The sequence below is a fragment of the Gallus gallus genome, chromosome 1, assembly GCF_016699485.2.
Source record: "Gallus gallus isolate bGalGal1 chromosome 1, bGalGal1.mat.broiler.GRCg7b, whole genome shotgun sequence".
NCBI lineage: Eukaryota > Metazoa > Chordata > Aves > Galliformes > Phasianidae > Gallus > Gallus gallus.
Window position 1 is genome coordinate 174428849 of NC_052532.1, and position 27280 is coordinate 174456128.

The following is a 27280-nucleotide window of genomic DNA, read 5'->3' on the forward strand; positions in this document are numbered from 1 at the left end:
TGCAGAAGATAACCTGAGGTGAAAACAGTAAATTAGCACCAGAGTACTAGAAAACATTTATGCTCTTCTGTCACTATGACAGATCAATTCCATATCCTGGTTACCAAAATATTTGCAGATCTACTTTATCACAAATACAAGGTTTTACACAACTTTAAGTAAAGTATTTACAGAAAAGGTATTTAGTAAATGAAGAATCCTCCAAAAATAAAGAAAACCTTAATAACATACCTTGGTTACCATCTGTGGCCACCTGACAATCTTTAAATTCATGTAAATCAGATTCCAAATGTGTTAATACAGGATTATCAGGTGATTCAGAGGTTACTTCTTTCTGCACATTTTCTTCCTGATACACTAAAGTATTATTTATTGTATAAATAAATCTCTTGGATTTCTTCCTCAATCTGGATAACATATTTAGGCTTTTAAAGTTAGATTTCCTAAGAGTGTTTTCACTATTTCTTAAATGTAGGTCACTGCAATTATCTGGAGATGCAGCACTACATATAAGAGGGTGAGAAAGAACATCAGTTACCACAGATTGCGAAGTTGCTTTTAAATGCGTGGAAAAAGTGCTGTTGTAGACTACAGAATACTCCATGACATTTGTACTTTCAATTAAAAAAGAACTACAGTTTAAAAAGCTCATTCCGGAAACCTCCTCATGTGCATATCCTTTTACCAACTTCGGACTTGCACACACAGGTTTTACTGGAGTTATTTCTGACATTGGGTTGTTTTTAGATATTTTCGTATCACTGCCATTTTCTGACAAACTGGCACTTGAGAGCTCCTGTGCATTTCTCAAGCCTGAAGTATTCAGTAAAGATGTTTCTACAGCATCATCCTTGGTCATCAGTACTGACTTCTCTTCTAAACCTTTCTCTCTACATGAGTCAGACTGTGGAGAGCTACATATAGACATTTCCAGATGAGTTACATCAAGACCAGACAAGTTCAGCTGAGACCACTGGCTTGATGAAGACAGCACATCTTTCACAAGCTTCTCATTCACAGATGATTTCTGTGTTCTATTATCTTGCAAGTTTCCTGCAATCCTAAGATACTCCAATTCTTTTTCACGCCCTAGTAAGCAGTTGTCTTTACTATCCATGATATCTTCATTGGTGTTCTGGATTATAGAATCCTTCACTTCAACACAGCAGCTTTTTTCAGTCCAGTTAGCAGCTTTCACCTCCTGTGAAATGGTAGACTTTCTTCTCATATGTTGCTCTGAAAGAACATCACTCTTTTCTTGTGCTTCATCTATTTTTATTTCACATTTCTCTATTGCATCCAGAGCACGTGGCGACAACAGAATTCCACTGGATTCAGCAGGCAAGTTGAATGAATCCTCAAAGCTATTTGTCTCACCAAATAAACCATCTAACACTTCTGACTCTAAATAGTTTAGAGAAAATGGGGAGAGAAAAGAAGTATTAAAAATTACACTTCAGGAAATAACTTAAGAATAGCATAGTATTTTTACAGGTAAATACAGCATTCAATTTTATGGTCATTACCATTATTCAACTCAGGATTCAATTTGGAAATATAAGTGTATGTCTTTAAAATCAGTTACTCTTTAATAGCAGCTTTCAGAGGGAGGAGACAGAAGGCAAGTGATGTATGTACAGATGCCCTAACCACCTGAGGACTGCGGTGGCGGTGTGGTGAAAGTTTCCAATATGAAACTGTAATTCAGAACTATTTATCTACTATAACAGTTAAACACACTACTGTCTGAAAGATTTTCCATTTGGAGATCCATAGGCCATTTCTCAATACTTTTCACACACAAGTGCAGCTAACTGTAGTACACCCCAATGATGGTTTCATGCCCTCTGCTCTATGCATAAAGCCACCTCTCTCAAGACGTCTCATAAAGTCGCCTATACTCTTCTTTACTTCCTACTTTTTTGCTTGAGTCACAGAAGGTGTCTAAACAAGATCTCAAAAGGAAGAAACTGTAAACACTACAGATTGGAGGTACAAGTTCTTTTCCCTTATTAAGATGCATTTTCCTGGAGTAACTTCTGTGTTCACATCCTTTTGTCCTGTAATGGTATGTGAGAGTATTCCAACCCCGCCCATTTGTACTACTTTTAACTTAAACGGGAGCTATTACCTTTAACAGGAGAAGAAAGCCAGAAATATCTGAAAGATTATGAAGATACTCATCATACACTGAATATTCTGATGTGAAGGAGTGAAAGAAAAAAAAAAAACACAAAAAAATCCCACCAACACAACAAAACCAGGGAAGTTCATTTTGGTTTCTAAGGCCACTGATGTGTCAGAAAAACAACAAGTGACCTCTAAAACTAGGACTGAAAAACAGAATTCATCTTTTTTCCCCCAGTTGATGTCATAACTAAGCAGTAACTATTTAATCTCTTTTCTTAACACCTCTACTGAAGAAAAAAAAGAAAAGAAGAGTCTTAAACATTAGAGGCTGGGAACATTTCTGCTCTGGAGTAACACACTGAATTACTGTCAGAACTGTCCTAGTTTGTATCCTTATAAACACAGCACTCAACCCATTTCTCCTAATTCCATTGTTTCCCTTAGCATGCTTGAATCAACACTACAAATCCAGCAGTACGTACTGCTCTGCAAGCCACAATGCTTTCTGACCCCAGCATTCCCTGGAGGTGTTCAAGGAATGTTCTGATGTTGTCCTGAGGGACATGGTTTAGTGAGAACTATTGGTGATAGACAGATGGTTGGACTGGATGATCTTGTAGGTCTTTTCCAACCTTGGTGATTCTATGATTCTTGGACCTCCCTGTCAAATGCCAAACTGATTATTTCACAATTCTTTACACTTGTCAAACAATGCTTTCACGGCATCCCCTTCAATTCAGATAAGGAGGAGAGACAACTATCTGAAGGATACATCATCCCATCTAGCCTGTGTCAATCTCTACAACATCCTTCTGCATCCACGCATGATTAATAAATTTCTGTTAATATTCTTCCCTTCTGCCACTGTTTCTCAAAATAACCAAAAAGCTCAAACCAGAGCGTACATTTTCACTTGTTCACTAATGTTCTAAGAACATAAAATCAAAACTTTTTCCTTGCCTATATATATTTTGCATTTGTTAAACAATGATAACATTCCACTTTCATAAAGTTTTGTCATGCTTTGAGCTATTAATGGATGAAACAAGTATATAAAGGATATAGCAAAAGTACAAAAAACAAACTCACCACAGAAAAATGAGTATTGAGGTGAAATTTTGTAATTACACAAAACCTATTTAATAGCCATAGGTAGTAGTCTTGCTCCCTCTTGAGCCTGTGCCCTTTTTCTCTCTCAGCTTTCCTACACGGTCTTATGCCTTCACTTAAGCCAATACAAATCTGGTCGTCATCCAAAGGCACTGTAACCTAATTTGATTCATAGATTCAACAGAAATTGTTGTTTTGTTTTTTAAATGGCCACATTAAATTCACAAAGGCAAGCCAATTCACAAAGTGGGGACAGACAGCTGGAAGAGAAAATAAGCTACGTGGTCATTTCAAGACGTACCATGCAACTTAACCTCAGGCTTCCTTCCCAGTACATTGAGTAGTAGTAATAAAAAAACAATGCTTACCAAGATCTTTTATGTCATCTCTAGCATTTAGTTTTACCGTCTCTGGTATGGACAGCAGACTTGTATCATTCTTTGCAGTATATCCATCATCTTCAGATAAAAAGTTGTGCAAAACCTGCAAACCAAAGATACAGTCCAAGATGACATGGAACATATGTTTGTATACCTTGTATATCGGTGACATGAACAGTAAAGCATGCAGCTATAAACAACTGCAATTTCTAAATAATTCTGCATCTCTTAGAATAAAAAGTAGTGTTCCTACAAGTATACTGCTTACTTATTTGCAAGAAGATGATCTCCATCTTCAGTGCAAACCAGCTTTCATTCTGTAAGCAACACAGCGTCACACAGGGGTAGTGAATGGGTTCACCAGTGTGCAGTAAGCAAGCCTCTCAAAAAGAAACAGAAGAGCCACTTTTTTGTGCAGTGGTTTTTCTGTTACAAATATTAACTGTGAAGTTTCAGGTATTAAGAATGAAATCCCAGTAGTGACGTTCCTGGTTTTCAGTCTCAATAATCATTCAGCTTTAATATATAAAACTACAGTTAAGCGGGGAAATGTCCCTTATGTAACAGTATCAAAGGACTGAAATGAAGCCTCAATTTTAACTCTTAGTATAGGGTTTGAGCACAAGAACTTATTGGACAACTTAAGTCCAACAATAACTCAAAACTCTGACAGAAGGAGAATAAAGTGGAACAAGTAAACCCTCAGATAATTGGTATGTTGCAATTCCTAGCTTTGATTTCTCTTTGAATGACTCCCACTGCTACTGAATCCAAATTTATATTTTATTCTTTACAGTGAAAATATTCCTCAAAGGGGGTATTTGTGAAAATATGATCGATAGCTATGTTTTGCAAACTTACTTCAGTGAGCAGTAACTTTTTAAAATAGCCAGAATAGCCAGATAGGAAGACCTAGAACATAAACATACAACTAAAGAGCTTAACTGAAATTAAAGAATAGCACAGCTCTTAAAAACTACTTACTATCTCAGCTCTTTCATCCTGCTGCTTTGCTCCAGAAATAGAATCATTCTCTCTAGCTTTAGAAGAAAGACAGAGAAGTCAATTCATTTGCTCCTAAGTGATTTACTGAGAATGTTGAAATACATTTGATTTGGGATGGTTTTCATTTGATTATTTTAAACACACCTTAAATCTGTAAACAAAAAAACCTAATAAAACTAACTAGAAGTTCTAACTTAAACATCCTACAGGTAAGTCTGAGGGACAGCGTATGTATTTTTAGCAGCATAAAACACCCTAAGTCAAATAATCTGGTTGCTGCCATGTAGGTGTACCAGTCTACCAGCAAGAGCCACTACTGCTGCCATTCCCCTTTCCAGCAGTTATTCATGGTACTACTCCCTCTTTTTTTTTCCTCATCCAGATCCTGTGACAGATCTTCAAGCAGCTATCAGGACTTTTTTTTCCTCTCTATTTCCACCCACAAGAACAGTAATGTCTTTTCAACTCCATTACAAATGAAGAATGTGAATCCTACTTTTAAGATGATTTAAGCGCAGTATCTTGAAATAACACTTTTCACAGACGTGGCATCTAGGCTCCTCTATGGTATTAAGACTAATAAATTGAACTCCTCTTCTGTAGCAGCCAAACGACTTTTGATTTTACAGGTAACAGATGGCAGAAAGTTGACTTCATGACTATAAAATAATTGTGCTCATCCAGGTAATGAGAAAATGAGAAGGAGAGTTCAAAGCAGAACTCATTTCCCAGAAGAGTACCATTAAGCTATGGGTGCTTTCCCCAGTCTTTCAAGTCACATCATTCAGAAGTCACAAATACCCAGTTAAGAGCAACACTCGGACCCTGCTAACAGAGGGGATCTCCAGTTTTGGCATGTACTCCTAGTATGCTTTAGATGCTTTGCATGCACATACTTTACAAGTCTGTATACTTTGTATACTTCATACAATGATAGTTTAACAATAACAAAAAAAAACCCACTGACAATAGATAAACAGACATCCAGGTCTTCTCATTTTCTCAAGAATTTTTATCATCAACTCATTAATTCAAATTTCTTTTTGCTTGTTGACCATGCTAATGAAATTCCACTTACAACAACACTAAGTCAAGCCTTGATGTTTGACATCACATTAGCGACACTTTAGCAACCACCACCTCAGTTATACTGGCACAGCTGTTTGTGCAGCTGCACAGGAAATAAGGGCCAAGAATTGTCCAGTCTGAATAATCTAGAAAATACAGTCTTCAACTGGATCAGCATCTCAGCCTGCCCACCTGCACCAATAAAACGGTGAGCCCAGAGAGAGCTCAAAATGCAAATGCCAGCATGGCTGCTGAGAAGTTTACTCAAGTTGCAACCTTATACTTAATAACATATTCACATGACCTAATAGTTGTCTAGTTTTTTGGTGGAAGAAGCACAAGGAATTGTTATCCAATCATCTTTCCATGCTTTGCCACATTGTTTCTAAATTTATATCCCCTAAATCCTTATACATGAGAAGAAAACATCTGCAAAGCAAGGATACATTCAATTTCATTTCTTCTATTTAGGGTTACATTACTTACAGTCACCCACAAAGCATCACTGTGAGAGTTGAAAAAAATAATAACAATGAAGTGTCAAAACCGGAAGTTTTTGATTCTTTGCAACTGTTCATTTTCAGAGTTACCTATTATCACTGTCACGCCAAGTGTAGGAGGAGTAGCTAAAGAACTTGTCCAGGACATTTCTGGATCCACTTCTGCTCCCAGACTTTCAGAAATCCGTTTCGGAGTTGGGATCTAGAAAAATATTTTAAAAGTTTTATTTTTATACAGAATTCTAAACACACCACTCCACAAAAAGAAAACAAAGTGCAGGGATGAAATATTTACCTCCAAGAATTTTGGTGTGCAAAACAAGCTTCCATATGGTCCTAAAAAACATTACATAATGAGGGCAACAAGGTTGACTTAAGAAATGAAGACATATCTACAGATATCAGACACTTTGTAGAATGAAAAAATGAAAATACAAACCAGGTATATTACTTCTCTGTGGTGTTCTGCAAGGATTCCTTACAATAGCTGGACTGCAAAATAAAAAATAAATTTAATGCATCCATTTCTGAAAATAATAGTAAATACTCATAGCAGACATTATGTACATTATTGCCTCTGTTATTTCTTTTCTTTGCCACCACAGCTATTTCCCTGACTAAATAACACATTTCTTCTAACTACCAGTCAGAATTTCAGAATTTTAAACCCTACCGAATTTATGTCAAACAGTAAAATGCCTCCTTTGTGAAATACATTAATTTTCAATGACATTTGTTCAATAAACAGTATGCTAAACTTCAACAGAATTACGGATGTCTTAACATGCTATATGAAACTATGGAAATTTATAATCAGTATGAGAGCCTTCAGCAGATGAATCTGAAAAATATGCATTTAAGTGTAAAAAAAAATAATAAAAATCAGGGCCATTACCAAAACATCCCAGTAAGGATTAAATACAGTTTTTACAAACTACTACTGTAGAAGCATGTGATGCATCACAACTCTTAGCTCTTGCACTGGATGTTAAGGATTTGGGAAGCTGAAATACTGTCAGTAATTGTCACATGGCAGCTACAAAGAAGCAGGAAAATAATTGGAAGATCACCTAAACATAAAGAAGTCTTCAGAATTAGCTAGCATTTTATCTTCCATTTGTTTAGCAACCGACAAGTATCATGAGCACACAAGATATGGGAGATTATTCACCACTCTGAAGAAGTTCAGCAGAAAAATACAGAGGTTTTAAAGTGCTTTTTGTTTAAAATTCAGTTTATCTGGATCCTATATCCACATTGATAAATTTAGCATACCTAGCAGCAGTGTAGTTGTGGCAGATACCATGAGGAGAAGCGAGTATTTGATTTTCTTGATCTGCCTTTCTTCCTGCCATACTTGGACTTAGCAAATTCTCTCTGCCTACAACATAAAACATAATAATCAACACAATCTTGCAGTAAGTTTCAATTTTGAAGTGTAAAGTAAGTTTCAATTTTGAAGTGCAAGGATAAGCTTTAAAAAATACACAAAATATGATTTTAGTACAAAACCCACACCTAACGCTATGCTTTCCTCTAGTGCTTTGAACGTATTCAAATTGTATATCCAAACAGAGCTCACCATATTTCTGCCAAATTTATATGTACCGTCAAAAATAATTCATTTGATCACCTTATTAATTTGATAACATTTATTTCAGTATATTTCCAAGAAATTATTCAAGCTACATGTTCATGCATATCAGCGTGCTACATTATATTGTGCACTTTCTATCATTGCAGAAGCTACCCTTAGAGGAAACCAAGCGTATCCAAACATGCATTATCACTGATCACTCTCAAATTTACTTAAGACAAAACATCTCTTGATTTGAGTAAGTAGTACTGAATAAAAAAATTACTTCTGAAACTGTTATTGGAGGTGCTGACAATGGTACTGGCAGCAGGTGCTACTTACATGCATCTCCAGGTACACGTATGCCCAGCAAAGCAGCAGAATCCTCCTGACAGTGAGCTTATCACATGAATGAGCATCCACTCAAAACCGTTCCCAGTGAGAAAATGCCCAGTGGACTTCCTTCTCAGAAACCAGATTTCTGCATTCCTCTCTACTCCTGAGTTCCTGAGTCTATATGCACTGCATGTCTGCACCCCAGTACCAGACCTCACATCCATCCATGCTCATTTTCACAAGAAGGAAACAGAGGCACACGAGCCAGTTGACTAATCAAGAAAATAGAGAATAAGACCTCGGGCCAGACATGGGTAACCACTGAAACTTCATTAACAGTCTTCACTTTACAGGGGGGGGGGTCTAAACAAGTGTCTGCTGTGCAATAGAACCACCACAGGGCTCCTTTGTTTCTATCTTGTGAAATGCTACCAGTAATTCACTAGGGAATTAAAATACTACAGAAGTTTGCATAACTAAAGTTAGAAGAAATGTAGTCCCAGCTAAATTGAGCACAAGCTCAAAAACAAGAGAAACCAGAAGGGTAACAGTGTTCTATGGAAGCAAAGTTATATTTGAATGCTAAGATGGTTCTACACCTCTAAAAACTCTGCTTTAGGGTCTAAAGACAAATTCAACAACAAGCAGAGTCTTGCGTTCATCTGTAGCCTATTTAGAAAAGCTCATCTTATTGCTAGGAGGACACAGTAGATGTACAAACAAAACACTGCAGGGAAAGGGTTAGACATTCTTCTACATAAAAAATTCTTACACATGATCCTGCATATATCCCATAGAAAAGAATCATCTTTCTGTGCAATGAGGATAGGTACAATGGCTAGCAGGTAAAAATTTACTCACTTGTTTCCATTTTTTTCTGATCCAATTCTTTTCCAGGAGAAGAAAAAGGCGGCATTGTATTCTGTTCTTTAAAAATCAGTGGAGTTGATGCCAACTGGCTGTCCGTAGAAGATTTTGCCTTTGGAGTTTTAAAAGTTTGATCAAACCATCCAATGGGACCCTCAGGTTCTCCTAACAACTTAGGCTCATACGGAGGTGCTTCTGAGCTGAGCTCTTCAAACCAGTCAAGACTTACAGGCCCCAAGTCTATGAATAAATACATACAGGTAAAACAAAAAACCAAAAAACCATGGAAATCTTAATTCTATATATGACACACGTAAGAGAACATCACAATTAGCTGTACAGAATCAAAGCTCTATACAGGATGGGAAAATATGTATTATGCACTCACATGCTAGTAGCAAAATGCTTTACCTCTTCCACTGCCATAATTCTATTCCTGGACAGATCACAGAATCTGTCAATGAATCAATGAATCGCTTGAACTGGAAGGGATCTTTAAAGGCCATCTGGTCCAATTCCCCTACAGTGAATAGGGATATCTACAGTTCCACCAGGGGCTCAGAGCCCCATCCAGCCTGACCTTGAGTGTCTCCAGGATGGCACATCCACTACCTCTCTGAGTAACCTGTCCCAGTGCCTCACCACCCTTACTGTAAAAAGAAAAAAGTTTTTCTAATATCTAGTCTAAATCTCCTCTTTTCTAGTTTAAAACCATTTCCCCTTGTCCTGCAACAGACCGCGCTAACACGTCTGTCCCCTTCCTTCTTATACCCCCCACTAAGATACTGAAAGGTCACTCTCAGGTCTCCCCAAAATTTGTCTTCTCCAGGCTGACCAGGCCCAGCTTGCTCAGCCTGTCCTCCTAGAAGGATGTAGCTTTGAGTTCTGATACCCACAAAATGTAAATAAACAAGAAGCCTGTCAAATTTCTAAGACCTTAAGCGAACCTAACAAAAGAGCTAATGAACATCCAGTTTGTTTTAAATCTTTTCATTTAAGTTGATGCCTTATTTCACACATAACAGCAGGTTAAACAGGTCCCTTTCAGCATTTGCTGATTATACAAACTGAGGAGGAACGACTGACACACTGGGAGGTTGTGCTGCCATTCCACGAGACCTGGACAGGCTGGAGAGTTGGGCAGGGAGGAAACTGATGAGGCTTAACAAGAGCAAGTGTAAAGTCCTGCACCTGGAGAGGAATAACTGCATGAATCATTACAGTTTAGGGGATGGCCTGCTGGAGAGGAGCTCTGCAGAGAAGGACCTGAGTATTCTGTTGAACAGCAGGTTGGCCATGAGCCAGCAGCATGCCCCTGTGGCCAAGGCCAATGGTATCCTGGGGTGCATTAAAGAGTGCGGCTAGCAGGTCGAGGGAGGTGATCCTCTCCCTCTTCTCTGCCCTGATGAGGCCACAACTGGAGTACTGTGTCCAGTTCTGGGCTTCCCAGTTTAAAAAAAAAACAGGGATCGCCTAGGAGTCCAGTGGAGGGCCATAAAGATGATAAAGGGTCTGGAGCACCTTCCACATGAGGAAAGGCCGAGTAACCTGGGCCTGTTCAGCCTGGGGAAAAGAAGACTGAGGAGGCATGTGATTAATGTTTATAAGTATCTAAAGGGAAGTGGGGGGCAAATGGATGAGGCCAGCATCTTCTCAGTGGTTCACAGGAGTAATGGCCCAAAACCTGAACACAGGAAGTTCTGTACTAACATGCACAACAACCTCTTTACGGTAAAGGTGACAGAGCACCAGAACAACTTGCCCAGAGAGGTTGTGGAGTCTCCATCTATGGAGATATTCAAGACCCACCTGAACGCCTGTGCAACCTATTGTAGAGTTCCTGCTTTAGCAGGAGGGTTGGACTCAATCTCCTGAGGTCCCTTATAGCCCCTGCAATTCTGTGATTAATGTGCTGTACTACCACCAGCTCATCTGGCAAAAGACTGACCCTGGCCTGCATATAGGTACGTAAGGAAAATCAGGTTTAAAAAAAAAAAACAAAAAACACTATGATTTAAAGAAAAATATAATAAAGTAGGTAATAATGAATAGAAATTTGAGCCAAGAACAACCTGCATAGTACTTTTCCATGAAACAGAAGAATCATAGAATCTACTGAGTTGATCTACAATGAACATCGAGTCCAACTCCAGGCTGCACACAGCAGCACCCCAAATCCAATCCCAAAGTCTGAGAGCGCTGTCCAAATGCTCCCTGAGCTCTGGCAGCTCGGGGCCGAGCCCACTGCCCTGGGCAGGCTATTCCATGCCCATCACCCTCTGGTGCAGACCCTTTCCCTCACCCCCAGCCGCCCCACCCCTGACGCAGCTCCATGCCGTTCCCTCGGGCCCTGTCGCTGTCACACAGAGCAGAGCTCAGCGCTGCCCCTCCGCTCCCTGTGAGGAGCTGCAGCCGCCATCAGGCCTCCCCTCAGCCTGCTCTGCGCTGAGCACATCAGGAGCTTCAGCCGCTCCTCATACGTGTTCCCCTTTAGATCCTGCACATCTCGGCAGCCCTCCTGTGGCCGCCCTCTAATCGCTTTGTGCCCTTCGCACTGCGATGCCCAAACCTGCGAGCAGCACTCAAGGTGAGGCCGTGCTGGTGCAGCACAGAGCGGGATGAGAAGAGTTTACAGATAGCACATAAAAGATGATAACATCCATAAAACAACTCTAATACACGTTACCGTAGTCAAATTGTACCTGAATCGCTACAATGCGCCTTAAATACTTCAAAGAAAGTAGGTCTTTTCCCAGATTTGTAAGCCATTTTTTTATCTCACTGGAACACTTGTTGGCAAACCTGAGAAGAAATAAGGAAACAGCGCCTGACGCAGAGCTCACAGCGCACCGCTGCCCTGCCTGCCCTGCCCGCCACTCGCTCCGCACGGCCAAACGCCGCCACGAGACCCTCCGCGCTGGCAGTTACCTCAGCGGCACGCTCCAGAAGGAGGTGACCGGCTGACACCGCTCCCCGCGCACCGATGGACACCGAACGCCCTCACCCCGCGGCACCGAACGGCCTCGCGAGGATCGAGCCGCGACCCCGGAAGGGCAACAACGTGGAGCGCCCACGCCGGCTGTACGCGGATATTACCTCCCTCCGGCCCCCGGGAGCGCTCCGGGACCGCAGCATCGCCCCAAGCGCGGGGCTCCCCGCGGGCACGGCACAGCCACACCGAACTGCGCGCTCCCGCGGCGCCGCCACGTTCAAAGCTTGGCGCCAACACCGCCTCACGACGCATGCGCGCTGCGGCCAGCGCCGTGCCCGCCTCCCCGCGGAGAGGACGGAGGCGGCGCAACGGCCACCGCCCCTCAGCGCCGCGGGCCGGTTGGCGCTCCGCTCGCTCCTCCCTCAGCGCCGAACTCACGAACTGAGCGCCGCCAAGCACGGGAGCCGCGATGTGGCTCTGTGTGCCTGACACGGGACGGTGTGACTTTTGCACCTGCTTTCCCGCATGACCCGTTTCTCACAGCGCACTGTTCTTCTCCTGATGAGATACCAACCCCCCCCCGCGCACTCACCGGCTACAGGAAGCATTATAATCCTCTGCATACACGTCCGTTCCCCAGACTCTTGATTCTTAGCCTCAGCAAGGAGTCCATAAAACAGCTTCAAGTCAGATGGAAAATTCTTCCTGCTACCACTCTGGAGTTAAACATCTTCCATGCCAGCCGGCTGTCCACCTGCTCTTGTGGCAAGTGAGGCCCTGGCACAGGCTGCCTGCGCAGAGCTGGGGCTGCCCCATCCCTGCAGGGGCTCAGGACCAGGCTGGATGGGCCCAGGCAGGCTGAGCTGCTGGGTGCCCGGCAGCCCATAGCAGGGTGCTGGGACTGGATGGGCTTTGAGGTCCCTTCCAACCCAAACCATCCTGTCATTCCGTGAGTTTGAGATTGTGCTATAAAAGGGCCTCTCCATACCAGTCACTCTTCTATAGTTCTGTCACACTTATTCATGTGCCATCCTCATCAGATTCTCTTCACATTCACATTTCTCTTCAATTTTTCTGTCCCTTCACTTTCCAACAAACTTCTTTTAATCCCGCAGAAGGCTGTGCAGGTGCAACTATTGCTTCTTCCCATAGCACTGTAGAAGCCATACCATTTATTCAGATGATGGCTCATACGTTCTATGCTATTCTCCATCCTATATTTTTCCCACCCAGGCTGCAGTCATAAGTTCTACCTTGGTCACCTTGATATCTTGTTTTCTTCCATTCACTTGATATGGATGGTGCTCTGAAAAACCAAACAGCACCTAACCTCAACCCATCTTGTGTTTAGCTACGAGTATTTCCTGAAAAGTAATGCTTTGTGTTCCATAAAAAAAAGTTTTGTACCAGGAATTCAGGCACTCAAATGGATCTTTCTCATCTACAGAGTGGGAGTTTAAAGGTATCATCCCTACCGATTCTTCCAGACTTGTTGCTCCACGGCTTCTATAATGCAATGCTTTTATATAAAGATGAGGGGTGGTGTGAAGAAATTATGGAGCACCACAGCAAGTCCAGAGGTGCGGGGGATTCTACAGTCTCTACAGATTCACATACACAGCTTTGATGAATTTAATTCATAGAATCATAGAATGGCCTGGGTTGAAAAGGACCACAGTGATCATCGAGTTTCAACCCCCCTGCTATGTGCAGGGTCGCCAACCAGCAGACCAGGCTGCCCAGAGCCACATCCAGCCTGGCCTTGAATGCCTGCAGGGATGGGGCATCCACAGCCTCCTTGGGCAACCTGTTTCAGTGCATCACCACCCTCTGAAAAATTATATAATGTCAACTCTGTTATTTTAGAACTGACGTTACTAAAGCAATGCAATCAGGACAGAAGGACTATTAGTCTAATACGAAGGCGCCCGTATAACTGTAATTTATTTCATTATACAGATATTAAGCCACTTTTCCCAATCGAACTGCTTTCCCTCCGGGGTTTTGTACCAGCTGAAGTATGCCCCATCTCCCACAACAACACAGCTAAGGAAAAGCAGTATGCAGACGATCCTTAAGTAATGGGGATGTTAAAACCTTTTAGGAGCGACAAAGACTTCTTGTAAAAGATTAATGGCCCGCATTCTCTGCTCGGTCACCAGTGGCACCGTCAGTTTATCGGGGCTTTGTCAGCTTTAGCTTCTCAGTTCCCTTCTTTTCAGCCACCAGGCAGAGCTGCCATGTGAAGGCCCTGGAACCCTCAGCAACAGGACGGAGGGCAGGAGGAACACAGGCTGCGCCTAATTGCCTCCTCAATTAGCAGCAATTAGCACCGGCTCGCAGACGGGATAAAAGCAGGCCCGGGAGCCGCCCCTAGCTGACCTTTCTGCAGGTACCACCATGGAGAGCTTCGTCTTTCCTCCGTTCGGCTCGTTCCAGGGCTTCAGGGGCGGCCTGACGCCCAACCGCAGTGGGGAGTTGACGCCGAAGCAGCCGAGCTGGAAGCAGAGCAAGAGCAGCGGCCTCAGCCCCTTCCCCGTGGGGCCGCCCACCCCGCTGTCGGCCGACTACCTGGACAGCTGCCGCCGGGCGCAGCTCAAGGCGCTGCTGTCGCAGGTGAGCCCGGGGCTGACGCCGCGGCTGCGCCGGGCCAACACCAAGGAGGTGGGCGTGCAGGTGAACCCGCGGGCCGACGCCGCCGTACAGTGCTCGCTGGGGCCGCGCACGCTTCCCGCCAGCCGCCCTCTCACCCCCGCCGCCCGCGCCCGGGGCCGCCTCGCCCTCTACTCGCCCTTACTGAACCCCCGCCTCTTCACGCTGCCCGAGGCCGCGGCGCACCAAGAGGACGAAGCGGCGGCTGCGGCCGCCCCTGAGGAGCACAAGGCGGAGGGCCGTAGCGACGAGCAGCGGGACGGCCCGGCGGAGGCTGCGGCTCCGACCGAGGCGCCGCGGGAGCAGGGTGTCGCCCCTGGGCGTCGGGCCGCCTTCCAGGTGCGTGGGGCGGGGGGAGGGACGGGGACCGGGGGGTGATGAGCCCTGTGGTGGCGCTTTGGAGCGGAGAGCCCCGTCCCCTCAGCCCCGGCGGTAGCAGCTGCCCTGTGAGCATTCCGCCCCTGTAGGCTGCTGGTGCTGCGGGCAGGAGGATGCTGAGCGACCTCTCTCCGCAGTTCTTGGAGCAGAAGTACGGCTATTTCCACTGCAAGGACTGCAAGACCAGATGGGAGAGTGCTTACGTGTGGTGCATCTCCGGGAGTAACAAGGTACTTTATGTATAACAAAGCAGGCCTTGTCTTGCTCCTGACACTTCTAAGGTGCGACACTCCATCTGTGAGAAATCAGTCATGGTTTTGGCACAAATGTTGGGTGATGGTATTCAGTGTCTTGAGTAAAGCACTGAAGACTTCATCTTCTCAGGTGTACTTCAAGCAGCTCTGCCGCAAATGCCAGAAGGGCTTCAATCCCTATCGGGTGGAGGCAATCCAGTGCCAGGTGAGCTACAGGTTTCGTTTTTTTGGTAAGACTGCATGAGTTGATCATGTACTCAGATAGTTTGTTGTTACTTAGATAATTCTGTCAGAACTAGAAAGACTTTAGGAAAGGGGTCATGGCATAGGATTCATCTTCTTGATGAACAAGATCAAGAAGATTCTTGTTGATTATTTTTTATGACCTGAACAGATTTCTGTTCATACCATCTAGCATCCCATTAGCAATGTGCACGGTAGTGTTGTACTTCTAGGTGAGAAGCTTTTACAGCTTAACTTCACGGGGTTTATTGCAAAAGCTCTTTTAAGCCTATCAGCTCAAGTACCTTCTTATGATTAAGGGAAACCAACTGTCACTTTGCCATGATGCATGCCTCTGATCAGCTCCCACTGTCTCATTTCTTAAGACCTGCTTCAAGACTCGCTGCTCCTGCCCTCAGAAGAAAAGGCACATTGATCTCACAAGACCTCATCGCCAAGAACTCTGTGGCCGTTGCAAAGGCAAGAGGCTGTCCTGTGATAACACCTACAGCTTCAAGTACATTGTCTGACTTGTGTGCCCTCCAATTTGTGCTCTGCACTTTGTCAGTCTTTTGTGATGTTTTGACCTTAGGCTTTTGACCTGGCACTGGATAATGGATGAAGACTTCTGTGTTATTTATAAAATATTTAACTTTATTGTATATATGCTATAATTAAAGTTCAATAAAAGTTTGCACTGATTTGTTACCTGCTTGTTTCATCTTGCTGTGATCAAGGAGGAAAGCGTATCTGGAAAGAAACAACCTGATTTCCCACATAGGGTTTGGTTTTAGTCTACCTTTGGATAAGGTTTAATATGTAGCAGTAAACAGCTTTCACTCAAACTGAACTAGGGTGGAAGAAGGTTTTGGGGGGAGGGGCGATTATGGTAAAGGTATCTGCATGGTTCTTTCCCCCTTAGCAAATGTATACTTAAAAATCAGGTAGCAGGTTTCTCAGAATATTGTCTGTACCTTGTAAGAAGAGTAAGCTGGCATATCTTCAGAAGCTTTTTGAGATGAGTTTTCTGGTCTGTAGACACTGCAGCTACAGAAACTGTTATGCTACAACTGTCTTTGCTTAATTCAACTGAAGAGCATTCTGGTCTTGCATGGTATCTCAAAGGTAGTGAGTAATTGAACATAATTAATGGGAACAAAATCCTTCTTGAAAAACCTTTTATAGAAGCATAGTTAAGATGTTGCTACTGTTGTGCTGTTTTAGGGCTTTGTGGGGGCAGAAGCCAAAAGAGGTTCAGAAGGAAGGAAAAGCTTTACTATATGGACAGTCAAGTATAACAAGCTGTTCAGGGAAGTAGTGCACTCCATCTTCAGAGGTTTTCAAGATCCAACTGGCTAAATGCCTGAGTAACTTGACCTCGTGGCTACTGCTGCTTCAAATAGAGGTAGGGCAAGGTGACTTCTTCCTGAAGTTCTTCCTCCAGTTTTTTCCAACTTGAATTTTCCTGTGATGAGGATCCTCTTAAAATCAAGCAAGCATTCTCAAAAAGGGGTAAGGGGGAGAGGGCTTTACTGTGTTCTGAGAGCAGAGGCTGAGTCACTTCTCCCAGGTCTCTTTCAATGTAATAATTTTAACCATAAGCCATGGAATAGGTGTCTTCTGGGGACTGCTTCTCATCCATACCACCGGCAGCAATATAGGTTCAGATACGGACACAGTCTTAACAACCAGTACTCTGCTGTGATTATATATGACTTTTATATTTTAGTTAAATGGATGTACTGATCCAAATATCAACCAAAATTACTTCACAAAAACAGTAAGTGTATTTACAGAGTGAATAAGTTACATAGTTGTCAGAACAAAAGTGTCTCAGATGCGCATCAGATTTACATGCATACATTTAACACTGGACAGCAGTTAAATGTAAGAAAAAAAACATACAGGTATGACTTTTATATATATACATTACAAATAAAATAGGACATCTGTTTAAAGAAACTTAACATGAGAACTTGCATTTCACGTTAATATTTTTTACTTTTTATACTCAAAATTTATATTAAATAAAAATATGCATGCAATACAGTTCAAAAGATTTGACTGCGATGGGACTTTCTCCTACAAAATGGCAAGTTAAATTAGATCAACCATCTTTTAATAGTATAAATATATTGATAAAAGCAACCCTCTAGTAAAAAGCCACCAAGGTTCTTAAAAAAAAAAACAACAGAACAGAAAATCTACCAAGACGCTCGGGGGGGCCTAAGAACAGACCTCTGCAATATGATCCAGTACCTTCAGAGACAGTAGCCTAGTAACATCGGGAAATGTACTTCATAGCAGCTCGTTGTTTTAAGATACGGTAATCATATTCAAATTACAGTGTACATTAAACTGTAGTCCATTTACTGTTTGTTTCATACACACAGGCTCTCAGCTTTTGACCAACAAGTTTGCGAGATTCCGTGGCCAGCTTCATTCTGCCCATCTTTCACTCAACCAAATAAGAGAAAAAAAGGAAAAAATGTACAAGTTTTTTCTTTTTTTTTTAACAAAAAATATTATTTTGTGAAGGAAACATTGCACTTCTGCCAACCTAAAGTTAATTTGCTATAAAGGAAGTATTGTTCAGTGTAGTAGGCTTTGGTATGCAACGGAAGTCACTTCTTCAGTAGTGAGTTGCAGTTGCTCAGTGAAATGCTAACTGGTTTTTGTGCAACAGAGAACAAAGGATGTTGTCCTGGATGCACTATGCTACCTTTGTCCTTACAGTATTGCTACACATTTGAAGTTCAGCCCGTAACTTTTTAGAAGAAATCCTATATGTAACAAGAGTGAATACAGTTTGACCAAACCTTTGTAAGGCTGAGAAGACATTGAGCCACCTCACTCCAACAGGGCAGCACTCCCAGCTTGACAGAGGGGCCCAGAGTCCTGTCAGAGACTTGTGCCGGAAACGCTGGAGTCTGGGAGAAAAGTATTGATGACCCGGTAACTCTGAGCTCTGCGAATCATGTCGCGGATCTCTATGTTCAGCTCCATTAATTTGGTACAGATTTCTGTCAGGCTCTGGTTAGAGCCCACCAGTGCATAGGTGCCCGTCTGACCCAAGGTTTGGTGCCGGAAGTAAATGTTCAGCAGCGTCTGGACTTCATCATCAGAGCTGCTTCCAAAGATGTCATTGGGCCACAGAATCCTACAACCCAACAGGAAAAGAATGTGCGTATCACTATGGGTTATTAGCACAGACCGAAACCAGGTGACAGAGGTCTCAACAAAGAGAACAGAACTGGACACATTACAAGCCAAAGGAACACTCTTTTTTATGCCACTCAATTGTTATTGATAGCAGACACTGAAATCACACAAATGCACAATTCCTATTTTCTAAAAATAAAAGGCTAAGAAACCTCATTCAAATCAGTGAAGTGAAACCAGACTGAACGTCAGCTGATAGCAGTGACATACATATAGAAAGATTCTTGGGGCTTCACAGCAGTACTTTTATCTACGCAATGCCGTTAAACATCTTCACGGTGGTAAACATCTGTGTTTGTATTACTGATTTCATATCATTGCTTATGGCACACCCCCACAAAAGCTAATAACATCAGTGCCCCACATATCTGCTGAATCGTAAGATTAATAAGGGTGACTCGGCACATTACATTTAGTATGAAGTTAGGAGGATAACAAGTGCATGCTCATCTAATAACATGAAAGTCTACCATGCACTGCATAGTACCACTTGCCTGCATTCCCTTATTTGCCGGACGGCTTTAACCAGTTCGTTGTTTTTCAAACACTCCAGCATGGACTGAATAGCTGCTTCTGTAGAATTGAAGGTGGGCTCAGATTCCACGCTCAGAGGCTCGGCTGCAATGGCGGCAGTAGCATCCTTAAGATTTTTCTTCAACTCACTCAGTTCTCTTGACATATTTAGCAGCTGTTTCAAGGAGAAAGATGTGAGACGTGTGTTTTCATTCTCCGTAGGCACCAAAGAGTGGTTATTTCAAATCTGTTCTAATTAGCAGTACAGGTTATAGAAAATACCCACTTTAACACAAGGACATTCCTTGAAACTTTGTGCTCTGTACTGCACACAGAAAACACAAACTACACATTTTTAAGCGTTGAGTTTAGGATTAACCATGTTGTAATTTTGTCCTCCTTTTGCAAGAGCACTTCTGAACATCTTCTATCTGTCATTGCCACTTCATATCTACTTTCATACAACTATGGATAAGTTCATGAAAACAACTTTTAATTCTCTTATCGTTGATATTATTTATTTACAGTACACATGCAGGAGCTGATAGGGCTGGAACTGTATGGTCCTTTTCTTGAAGGCTGAAAAGTTAAAGACCTACCTTTAGATGCTCATGTGTATTAAAAATAACCACTGTCACATGAACCAAAAATGGAACTTATTTTACATAACTGCTCATGGCTCCAGCAAAATGGGCTAATTTTGTGGTGAAACAATTGTCCCTCATATTGTTGTTGTCCTGTATGTCCATAGGCTGTGTTATTTATAACAATTAATCTAACAAAATGATCTACTAAACAGTTATAGAAATCAATCCTCTAATAAAGAAGATATTTCTCAAATCTAAACCACTCTAACTAGATTCCCAGTACCTGGTTTTCTCTTAGAAGGAAGCAGCCCACTTACTTACAAGACAGCCTGGAGAACAGTTTCTTAAGACACAGTCAGTATTCAAAGTACTTCTACTATTATGGCACATCTCACAACTAACAAAACAAACCATCTCTGTTTACTAGAGAATCTGCAATATACTAGAACACGACATAGCATTCGCTTTGTCGCTTAAATGTTTGTTTTACAGCCGTAAGCAAAGTACATACAGTAACTTCTTCCCCTCAGCAGTTTAAGGTATATGCACTTAATCAGGAGAAAAATATACAAGGAATGGCAAGTTAATGTTACTGTCTCTCCTGAAATGATGATCATTCAACTTAGAGAGATAACCTTGAAGATAACTTCAAAAGTAGCATGTATTTTATGCCACTGCTGGCAATAATTTCCTTGAAAAAGATATGTTGTTATGTTATAACTACTTAAGAATGTTTGTAATGCTGACAATGAAAAAGACTCAATCATGGGATTTTGTTAACTACAGTTTTAAAAGATGTTTTAAAACACTCTTGGGAAGAATTTAACTGATTTCAGTTTGGTTACCCACAGAACACGATCAGGAAGTACACTTGCAGTCAAAATATAAAGTAGTTCTACATTAAAGACCTTTGTTTCCAAAGGTATGAGAGGATGCAAAAACATGTAAAGCTGCTGCAGACATTTCTGGTATTGTGTACATGCAGCGGAGATGGTTTATATGGCTGGAAATTACAATATGTGATTCCAGGCACAACCTCAGTTCTGTATCTGCATTAATTTACCAAGCTTTGTTATTGTCATGCTCCACAAATCAACAAAAAAACAGTCATGATCAAAAGGGAGATTTCTTGCATGTATGAAGAAAGCTCAAATCTCCTACAAATTAAGGCCTCAAGGAAAAAACTCACTTGCAGATGTTTACACAGTGTGAGCACTCCCTTACATATAAAGTACATGAGTGAAATTAAGATTGCAAATATAATTCTAGTTAATTACCAGTGACTGAAATGACTTTTGAAGACCGAAGTTATAGAAAGAAAGCAGGCTGTTAAAGTACAGTCAGTTATAAAAATGCACAATTTCAACTAATCCTTAATGAGGATGCTGCTGTATTGAAGTATTCTGTCTGAAGGTTCCTATTCAGGGTAGAACCCTGTAACCTTTGGTGCATGTCCATGGAAAGAAGAGTAAGAACATGAAAGTAAGCAGTGTTTTTTAGTCTGAGACTCAGTAATGTTGGCTACGTACCTCTGGCATGGAACTGACTTCGTGCACTTGTCCGATAAGCTTACAGTAGGACTGAAAAAGCAACAGCAGCTGGAAGTGGAGTTTATATAATCTCTGACACAGTTCCAATTGCTAGGGAGAGAGTTACAGAAGAACTAATTAATAAGGATCCGTAAGTCAGGATAGTTTTTAATAACCAATAAAACACATTTGAGATAGTTTAGTTCTTCAAAAAATGTTATTTTACCAAAGAATGATCATATACTATTTCAGAAACCAAGTAATGTTCGTTTTTCTGCAGATAAATCATATAAGACATTGAAAGTTAAAATTACAGTAGCTCTCAAGTAGCATGTCAGCACCAATCTCAAAGCAGTTTGTATGGGCTAGCTTCACTGACACTACTGCAGCTGGAAAGCAGAGGTAGGATATGGGAGAAATGACTTGACTTATAGAACATAAAACTCTTTAAAATATCAGAGATGGCCAAAGACCACATCTGAGAGGATGGAAATCCAAGAGAGAAGCAAAGAAGTATTTGTCCACAGGGACCAAAGCTCCTGCCTGCTTCTCTGAGAATAGAGGCAGAAGCAAATAAACCCAGCCTGGAGTGGGGCAGAGGAAATGCCAGCTCTGCAGCTTAAGCTTCAGCTCATGGATTTTCCAGCATCTCACTGAAACTATACAACAGATGGACAGAATTTAATGTGTAAGAGGATGTCTAGCTTCTATAATTTATTCTCCCAGATAAGCACACACTGTTCTGTGAAGTCTAACTTGTTTCTTCCAGAGCACTGTGCAGCACCACACAAGAAGTGTCGGACACTCTGAAGTAACAAGAAATGGGTACGTGTACCAGACACACCAAACTAACATGCTGGTGGTGCTGCTATCTGTGTGTGTTGCCAGGAGGGGATATCTCGCAGTTCCACAGATGGATCATGGTGGGGAGGGGAGGAATATTTAATCTTTGGCAAATTACACAAGTGAAAATTCTGCAAGTGCATGTCTGAAGGCTTCCAGTCCTCTACATGAAAGACTTACAGACATCAAACCACATTTGATTTGTCATCTCCACAGGCAGAGTGACCATGTGCAGGCTCAGTGATGTTTCCATTGACTTGGGGGAATGAGAGCAGAGCTTCATGCCAAACATGGCAGGAAAGAAGATTCTATTAATGCCTTTGCTTCCTTAATGGACTTCACATGCTTGGCTACCAGCATGTACTTCAGCTACTTGCTCAGTTGAGGTCAGTGCAAATGTCAGCACAAATACTAAGAAAAGGTAATTTAAAACCATCATAAACATTACTTTGACTGTTTAATGTGGTTCAATATATAAGTGTCAGGGTTTTCACCAATAAGATAAAAAGAGAACCACATCCTTAGCATTCCAGTTCTAAAAATCTGTTTACAAGCCCAAGGGTTGAGGTCAAAAGAGCAGTTTGATGGCAAGTCTCACCTTTGTTCATCAGGAAAGGGTGGGCACCACCTGCCTAGCTATGAACAGTCAACCAAGAGCACTATCAAAACTGGGCAGAGCTGGTGTCCCTGCGGCCCATCCCATGGGAGAGTGATGGAGGAAGGTGGGAGCATGGGGGGAGCACCAAGTGCTGGGGGTCAGCCTGGCCCCACACATCTGTGGTGTGGAACCTGCTCAGCCAGAAGTGAATTATGGGCACGGTACAGACAAAAGGTAGAGCATGAGGGATGCTGTCTATTAATTAAACTTGCTCAGTGATCATTCTCTGTACCTGAGGCCACACAGCCCTGCCAAACTTGCATCTATGTTACAAAGCTTCCTCCTCCCACAAGGAAGACTGACTTTTCAGACAGAACCTCCTGGAAAATTTCTCTGTCTTCTGGCTGCTCCTGAGCCACAGCTGAGCATAGAAGCCAGGGAAGGTGCCAACATCACCAGCCCAGGAGGCCCACTTGCTCCCCGCTCCCGGTCCTGGTTCAGTAGCAGAGACACAGCAGGCTCTCCAGAAGGGATCAAATTCACTCTGTCCAAATTTTGGAGAGCTGGTAAATCTAACTGGCAGGTAAACACAAATAATCTTCAAGTTGTCAGGGAGGTAGAAGTTAACTCAAAACCAGCACACGGTGTAACATAATTAAGAAATCTCATGATAGCCTGGCATGTAATACACTATTTTCTAGTCCTTAGGGCACAATAATTCAGTGCTATTCTGCTGGCTGCTAACCTGAATTAAGACAAACTAAGGTTGAATTGAAGGCTCAAATTTGGCTCATTCAGTATGAAGTTATCATATCAAAGAACTCCATTTTTTTCCTTCTGACCTAAGAGCATTCATCAACATATAAACAAAAACAATTTTAAACATCTGTCAACTACATTTTTTAGTTTTTCACACATAATAATTGAAACTTGTGAATTTAAAAGAATTTAAAGAACGTGATCTTCTATTCCAGCATATGATAACCACTTGAAGACTCAATTTTCAAAGTTATGTAAATGACAATTTGAAATAGCATATGAAAGTGTCAGAATTTTGGCACTGTATTTTTAGATTTCACAAAACACATCTTAGTAAGTGATTTTAGTCACTGCATGTAGAACCACATATTTTACAAGAAAATTACAACAAAAAAGGAAAACATGCTTAGAAGTAGAACAGTAAAATTGGGGTGTATTAGTCCATCTAGAGATGGACAAAGAATATGAAAGAATTTCAACTTACTGCAAGAGATTCCATTTGCTACACAGCAAGCATGGCACAGGAGAAAAGGAAAGGAAAGAAAGTATAGTGTCAGTGTAATGCATGCAATAGGAAGCACAGCCCATCTGTAACAGCATAACTTGTCAGCAGTATTAGCAATGCTTGCCTCGGGAACTGGCTGGAAATGTTACATACGACATGCACAGCGCTCAATAAAATCAAGCTCTGAATTCTAATGCTAAATTACAGTCTAAATTCTAATGGTAGTTTACAATCTCAACATCCTCCTCAGTTAGACCTTCATATTTATTAGTTTGGATTTATCCAGCTCAGAAGCACAGGAGCTTACAGTGAATTTGGGTTAGGAAATTCTAGAAATAACACTTGTATTTAAATTTTCTTTCCTTAATATTGTAAAGAGCTCGTATTACAAAGTACTCCAACATTATGCAGGGTTTTCAAGCCATTTACAGTACCGATTGTTTTGGTTTTTTGAAGAAATATTTTATTATTTAGGAATACTTCTATTTTTGGATGCAATAGATCTAAAGAAATTTGCAGGATAAGCTGTTGGGCTCATTACTTGGCACACTACAATGGAAACACTTTACACATAACTGAAGCTAACACAATCATAAGAAAAAAATAAATGGAAAATGTCGGTTTGGTCTGACTACATGGCAGGGCCAGTGCTCAGTTCTGCATTCCCTTCTCTCACCAGTCATGATTCACTGATTTGTAATTCTGGAGCTATTAAAATGTCAGTGTATGTCTTGTTGCAAAGTAATAAAAACTCTCATTTACCCACATTAGCATTTCAAAGATTAAGGACCACTGTTTCAGAAATAAATTTCTCTTCTCAAAAACGAAGTGCTCCTCTTTTCCCTACCAAGAACCACATTCACATTTTGTGCATGTTTAATGCAGGTCTCCTTATTTGTATTATAATCTCGTGATATTTTAGATGAACAAAATAACTATGTCAGTGTTGTAGCCAACAAACCACAATGACGTCTGCACGGCTGCAGCCTGAATGTATGCACATGACATTAATAAACTTATGAAATTCTTACTAGAATGATTTACCTTCAATAAATCAGTGCAAAGGCATCAAGTAGTGAAAGAACAAATAATGCCAACTTTGTCTGGCCACACAAAATACTTCAGTCCGGCTTCTCTCCATGGCCTTGCAATTAAAAATGTATGAAAAGTAACATACAAAATCTTGCACTGTCCTTCAACAAAACCATGACAAGCTAAGCTTTACACTTCTGCAGTGCTTCATTCTAAGCCTTTAATGTTCTTTGAACTGTTTTGTTGTTGTTGTTGTTTGTTTGTTTTTCCTCTAAGAGTATTAGAATTCTTAAAAGCCGTCCTGTATATCCTGGCTTCCATGCAGTTCATCAAAATTAAGTTTTGTAAAGCTATGTTTCAAATAAGAAGAGGACAAGAGCAGACAGAGCACTGTGCTCTAGGTGTGCCCATTTGTGATATTAAAATCTTGTCTGCCTCTCCCTCAGGCTCCTCTGAACCTCAGCATGCCAACAAGTTTCACTTGGACTTCTGAAAAACAGTGAATCCAGATACAATTTCTAATGTGCCATGGAATTGACTTTCAAGAAGAGGGGAAGCAGAAAACAAGTGAATTCCATGGTCTTTTTTTTTTCCACAGAAAAACTTTTTTACTGCTTCAAAAACAAGAAAACAAACAAACAAAAATTATGGAGAAGGCAGTGGGCAGGAGGTGCGAACTGGGATTTCATCTTATATGTAAAGCCCTCCTTCACCAGAAGAAAGTATGCAGATCTTTCAAGGAATATGCTAAAATCTCCCTGAACTACTCATTCAACTCAACATGACTCTCCAATTCCATGATTGTAACTTTTCTTCCTCACTCCTTAAGCATAAAAAAATGAAATATTCCTTGGAAGTTGAGTAGATAATTTTTTGACTAAATGACATTTCTTTTTACGATACGGTCTCCAGTACCGTGGATCTGGGCAGAATGCTCCTAGCTTCCAACTTTCTCCTCAGTGTCTAGTTTAATGCCTATTGTAAGGGAACTGTGATAGACAATACCCAATTAATGGCTTTGTCAGCTGTATCTCTCTACTTGCCCTCACGATGCCCCACAGGCAGTACTGTGTCCAGCACAAGAAGAATGTGGAACTGTTGGAATGGGTTTAGAGGAGGGCCAGGAAGATGGTCAAAGGGCTGGAGCACCTCTCCTATGAAGAAAGGCTGAGGGAGTTGGGCTTATTCAGCTTGGAGAAGAGAAGGCTCTGGGGAGGCCTCATGCAGCTTAAAGGGACCTTACAATCAGGAGAGAGATCAATTTTTTACATAGTCTGATAGTAATAGGAGAAGATGGAATGGTTTTAAATCACAAAAGGGGAGATTTTGGTTAGATGTTAGGAAGAAATTTGTCACATATGAGGGTGGTAAGGCACTGAAACAGGCTGCCAGAGAAGTTGTGAATGCCCCATCCCAGGAGCAGTTCAAGGCCTGATTGGATGGGATCCTGGGCAGCCTGATCTAGTAGGAGGAACCCATGGGAGTGGGTTGGAACTGGATGGTTTATAAGGTCTCTTCCAAGCCAAGCCATTCTATCACTCTATGATTCTATGACTATACCAAATATTTAGAGTCATTGGATCACTAGCTAAGAAAAACCCTCAACTCCCACTCAAACAGCAACACTATGATTTACTACTGGAAGAAGAATTACTTTTCTGTACTATTGGCAGAACAGAAGGTAGTAAAATACTCATCTTTAGATCACTGGCTTTCCTTCTTGCTTTTTTCCAAGGAATCATTTTTACATACTATAAAGAGACAAGAGCTACACAATTATTTCTTAAGACATTAAAACTTTGATGGCAGCATAGCCTTCAGTCATCTAATGACACAGGAGAGTCCCATCATAACAAAATAGTTGCTCTGTGCAAAAGTTTTTAATTGCAAGTGCATTTTATTGGGGTACTCTATGTGATCTGAAACTGCAGCAGACAAAAGCATTTCCTCACAAACTGGAAAGTTAATATATATATATATGAATGTATTTGTATCAGAGAGAAAAAGAGAGATACAATATATGTTGCTGCATTTTTCAATATCCACTGGACTTGAAGGACAGCAGAAATTGTTCCATCTGGAGAAAGTCAAAAACCAGCTGTGGTCCTCAAGAAAAGCTATCCACAAGAGCCAAACTGAGCTTATTGTGAGTCCATGGATCTGTCCAACAGTGGTCAGATAGTATAAAGAAACTGAAATTTCTAATCTAATTTCCAGTCAACCTTCTAATTTAATAATGAGATTCACTCTGCCTTTAGGTGTACTGTGACTCAGCTTAACTC

The 27280-nt window shown here is 41.5% G+C and overlaps 3 protein-coding genes across 17 annotated transcripts in view; 1 reads left to right on the top strand and 2 right to left on the bottom strand.

The window, feature by feature from the left end:
- The window catches only part of BRCA2 (BRCA2, DNA repair associated), a 36750-nt gene extending 24527 nt beyond the window's left edge, over positions 1–12223 (bottom strand). The window contains exons 1-10 of one of the 2 annotated variants that reach the window (NM_204276.3): positions 12069–12223; positions 11675–11774; positions 8967–9212; positions 7469–7574; positions 6633–6685; positions 6489–6529; positions 6284–6395; positions 4605–4660; positions 3609–3723; positions 232–1404 (exon numbers count right to left, since the gene is read on the bottom strand). In NM_204276.3, the coding sequence (NP_989607.3) occupies positions 232–1404; positions 3609–3723; positions 4605–4660; positions 6284–6395; positions 6489–6529; positions 6633–6685; positions 7469–7574; positions 8967–9212; positions 11675–11741 (1969 nt within the window). In that variant the 5' untranslated portion in view covers positions 11742–11774; positions 12069–12223. Of the gene's footprint in view, positions 1–231; positions 1405–3608; positions 3724–4604; positions 4661–6283; positions 6396–6488; positions 6530–6632; positions 6686–7468; positions 7575–8966; positions 9213–11674; positions 11775–11900; positions 12020–12068 lie in introns of those variants that run through there. The other variant, XM_025150482.3, reaches the window with a different exon arrangement.
- A 1494-nt stretch (positions 12224–13717) lies between these two features.
- On the top strand, positions 13718–16118 carry ZAR1L (zygote arrest 1-like). Its single transcript, NM_001171543.3, has 4 exons — positions 13718–14895; positions 15072–15164; positions 15319–15393; positions 15797–16118. Exons 1-4 carry the CDS (start codon positions 14305–14307, stop codon positions 15938–15940), a joined length of 903 nt encoding a protein of 300 aa, NP_001165014.3. The 5' UTR covers positions 13718–14304; the 3' UTR covers positions 15941–16118.
- Positions 16119–17110: 992 nt separating this feature from the next.
- FRY (FRY microtubule binding protein) overlaps positions 17111–27280 on the bottom strand; it is a 244941-nt gene continuing 234771 nt past the window's right edge. For 11 of the 14 annotated variants that reach the window (XM_046909845.1, XM_015278600.4, XM_046909844.1 and 8 more), the window contains 4 exons: positions 23946–23963; positions 21262–21372; positions 19127–19320; positions 17111–18570 (listed from right to left, as the gene is read on the bottom strand). In XM_046909845.1, coding sequence (XP_046765801.1) covers positions 18312–18570; positions 19127–19320; positions 21262–21372; positions 23946–23963 — 582 coding nt within the window. In that variant the 3' untranslated portion in view covers positions 17111–18311. The remainder of the gene's footprint in view (positions 18571–19126; positions 19321–21261; positions 21373–23945; positions 23964–27280) is intronic. The other 3 variants (XM_025146835.3, XM_025146834.3, XM_003640579.6) reach the window with 1 other exon arrangement.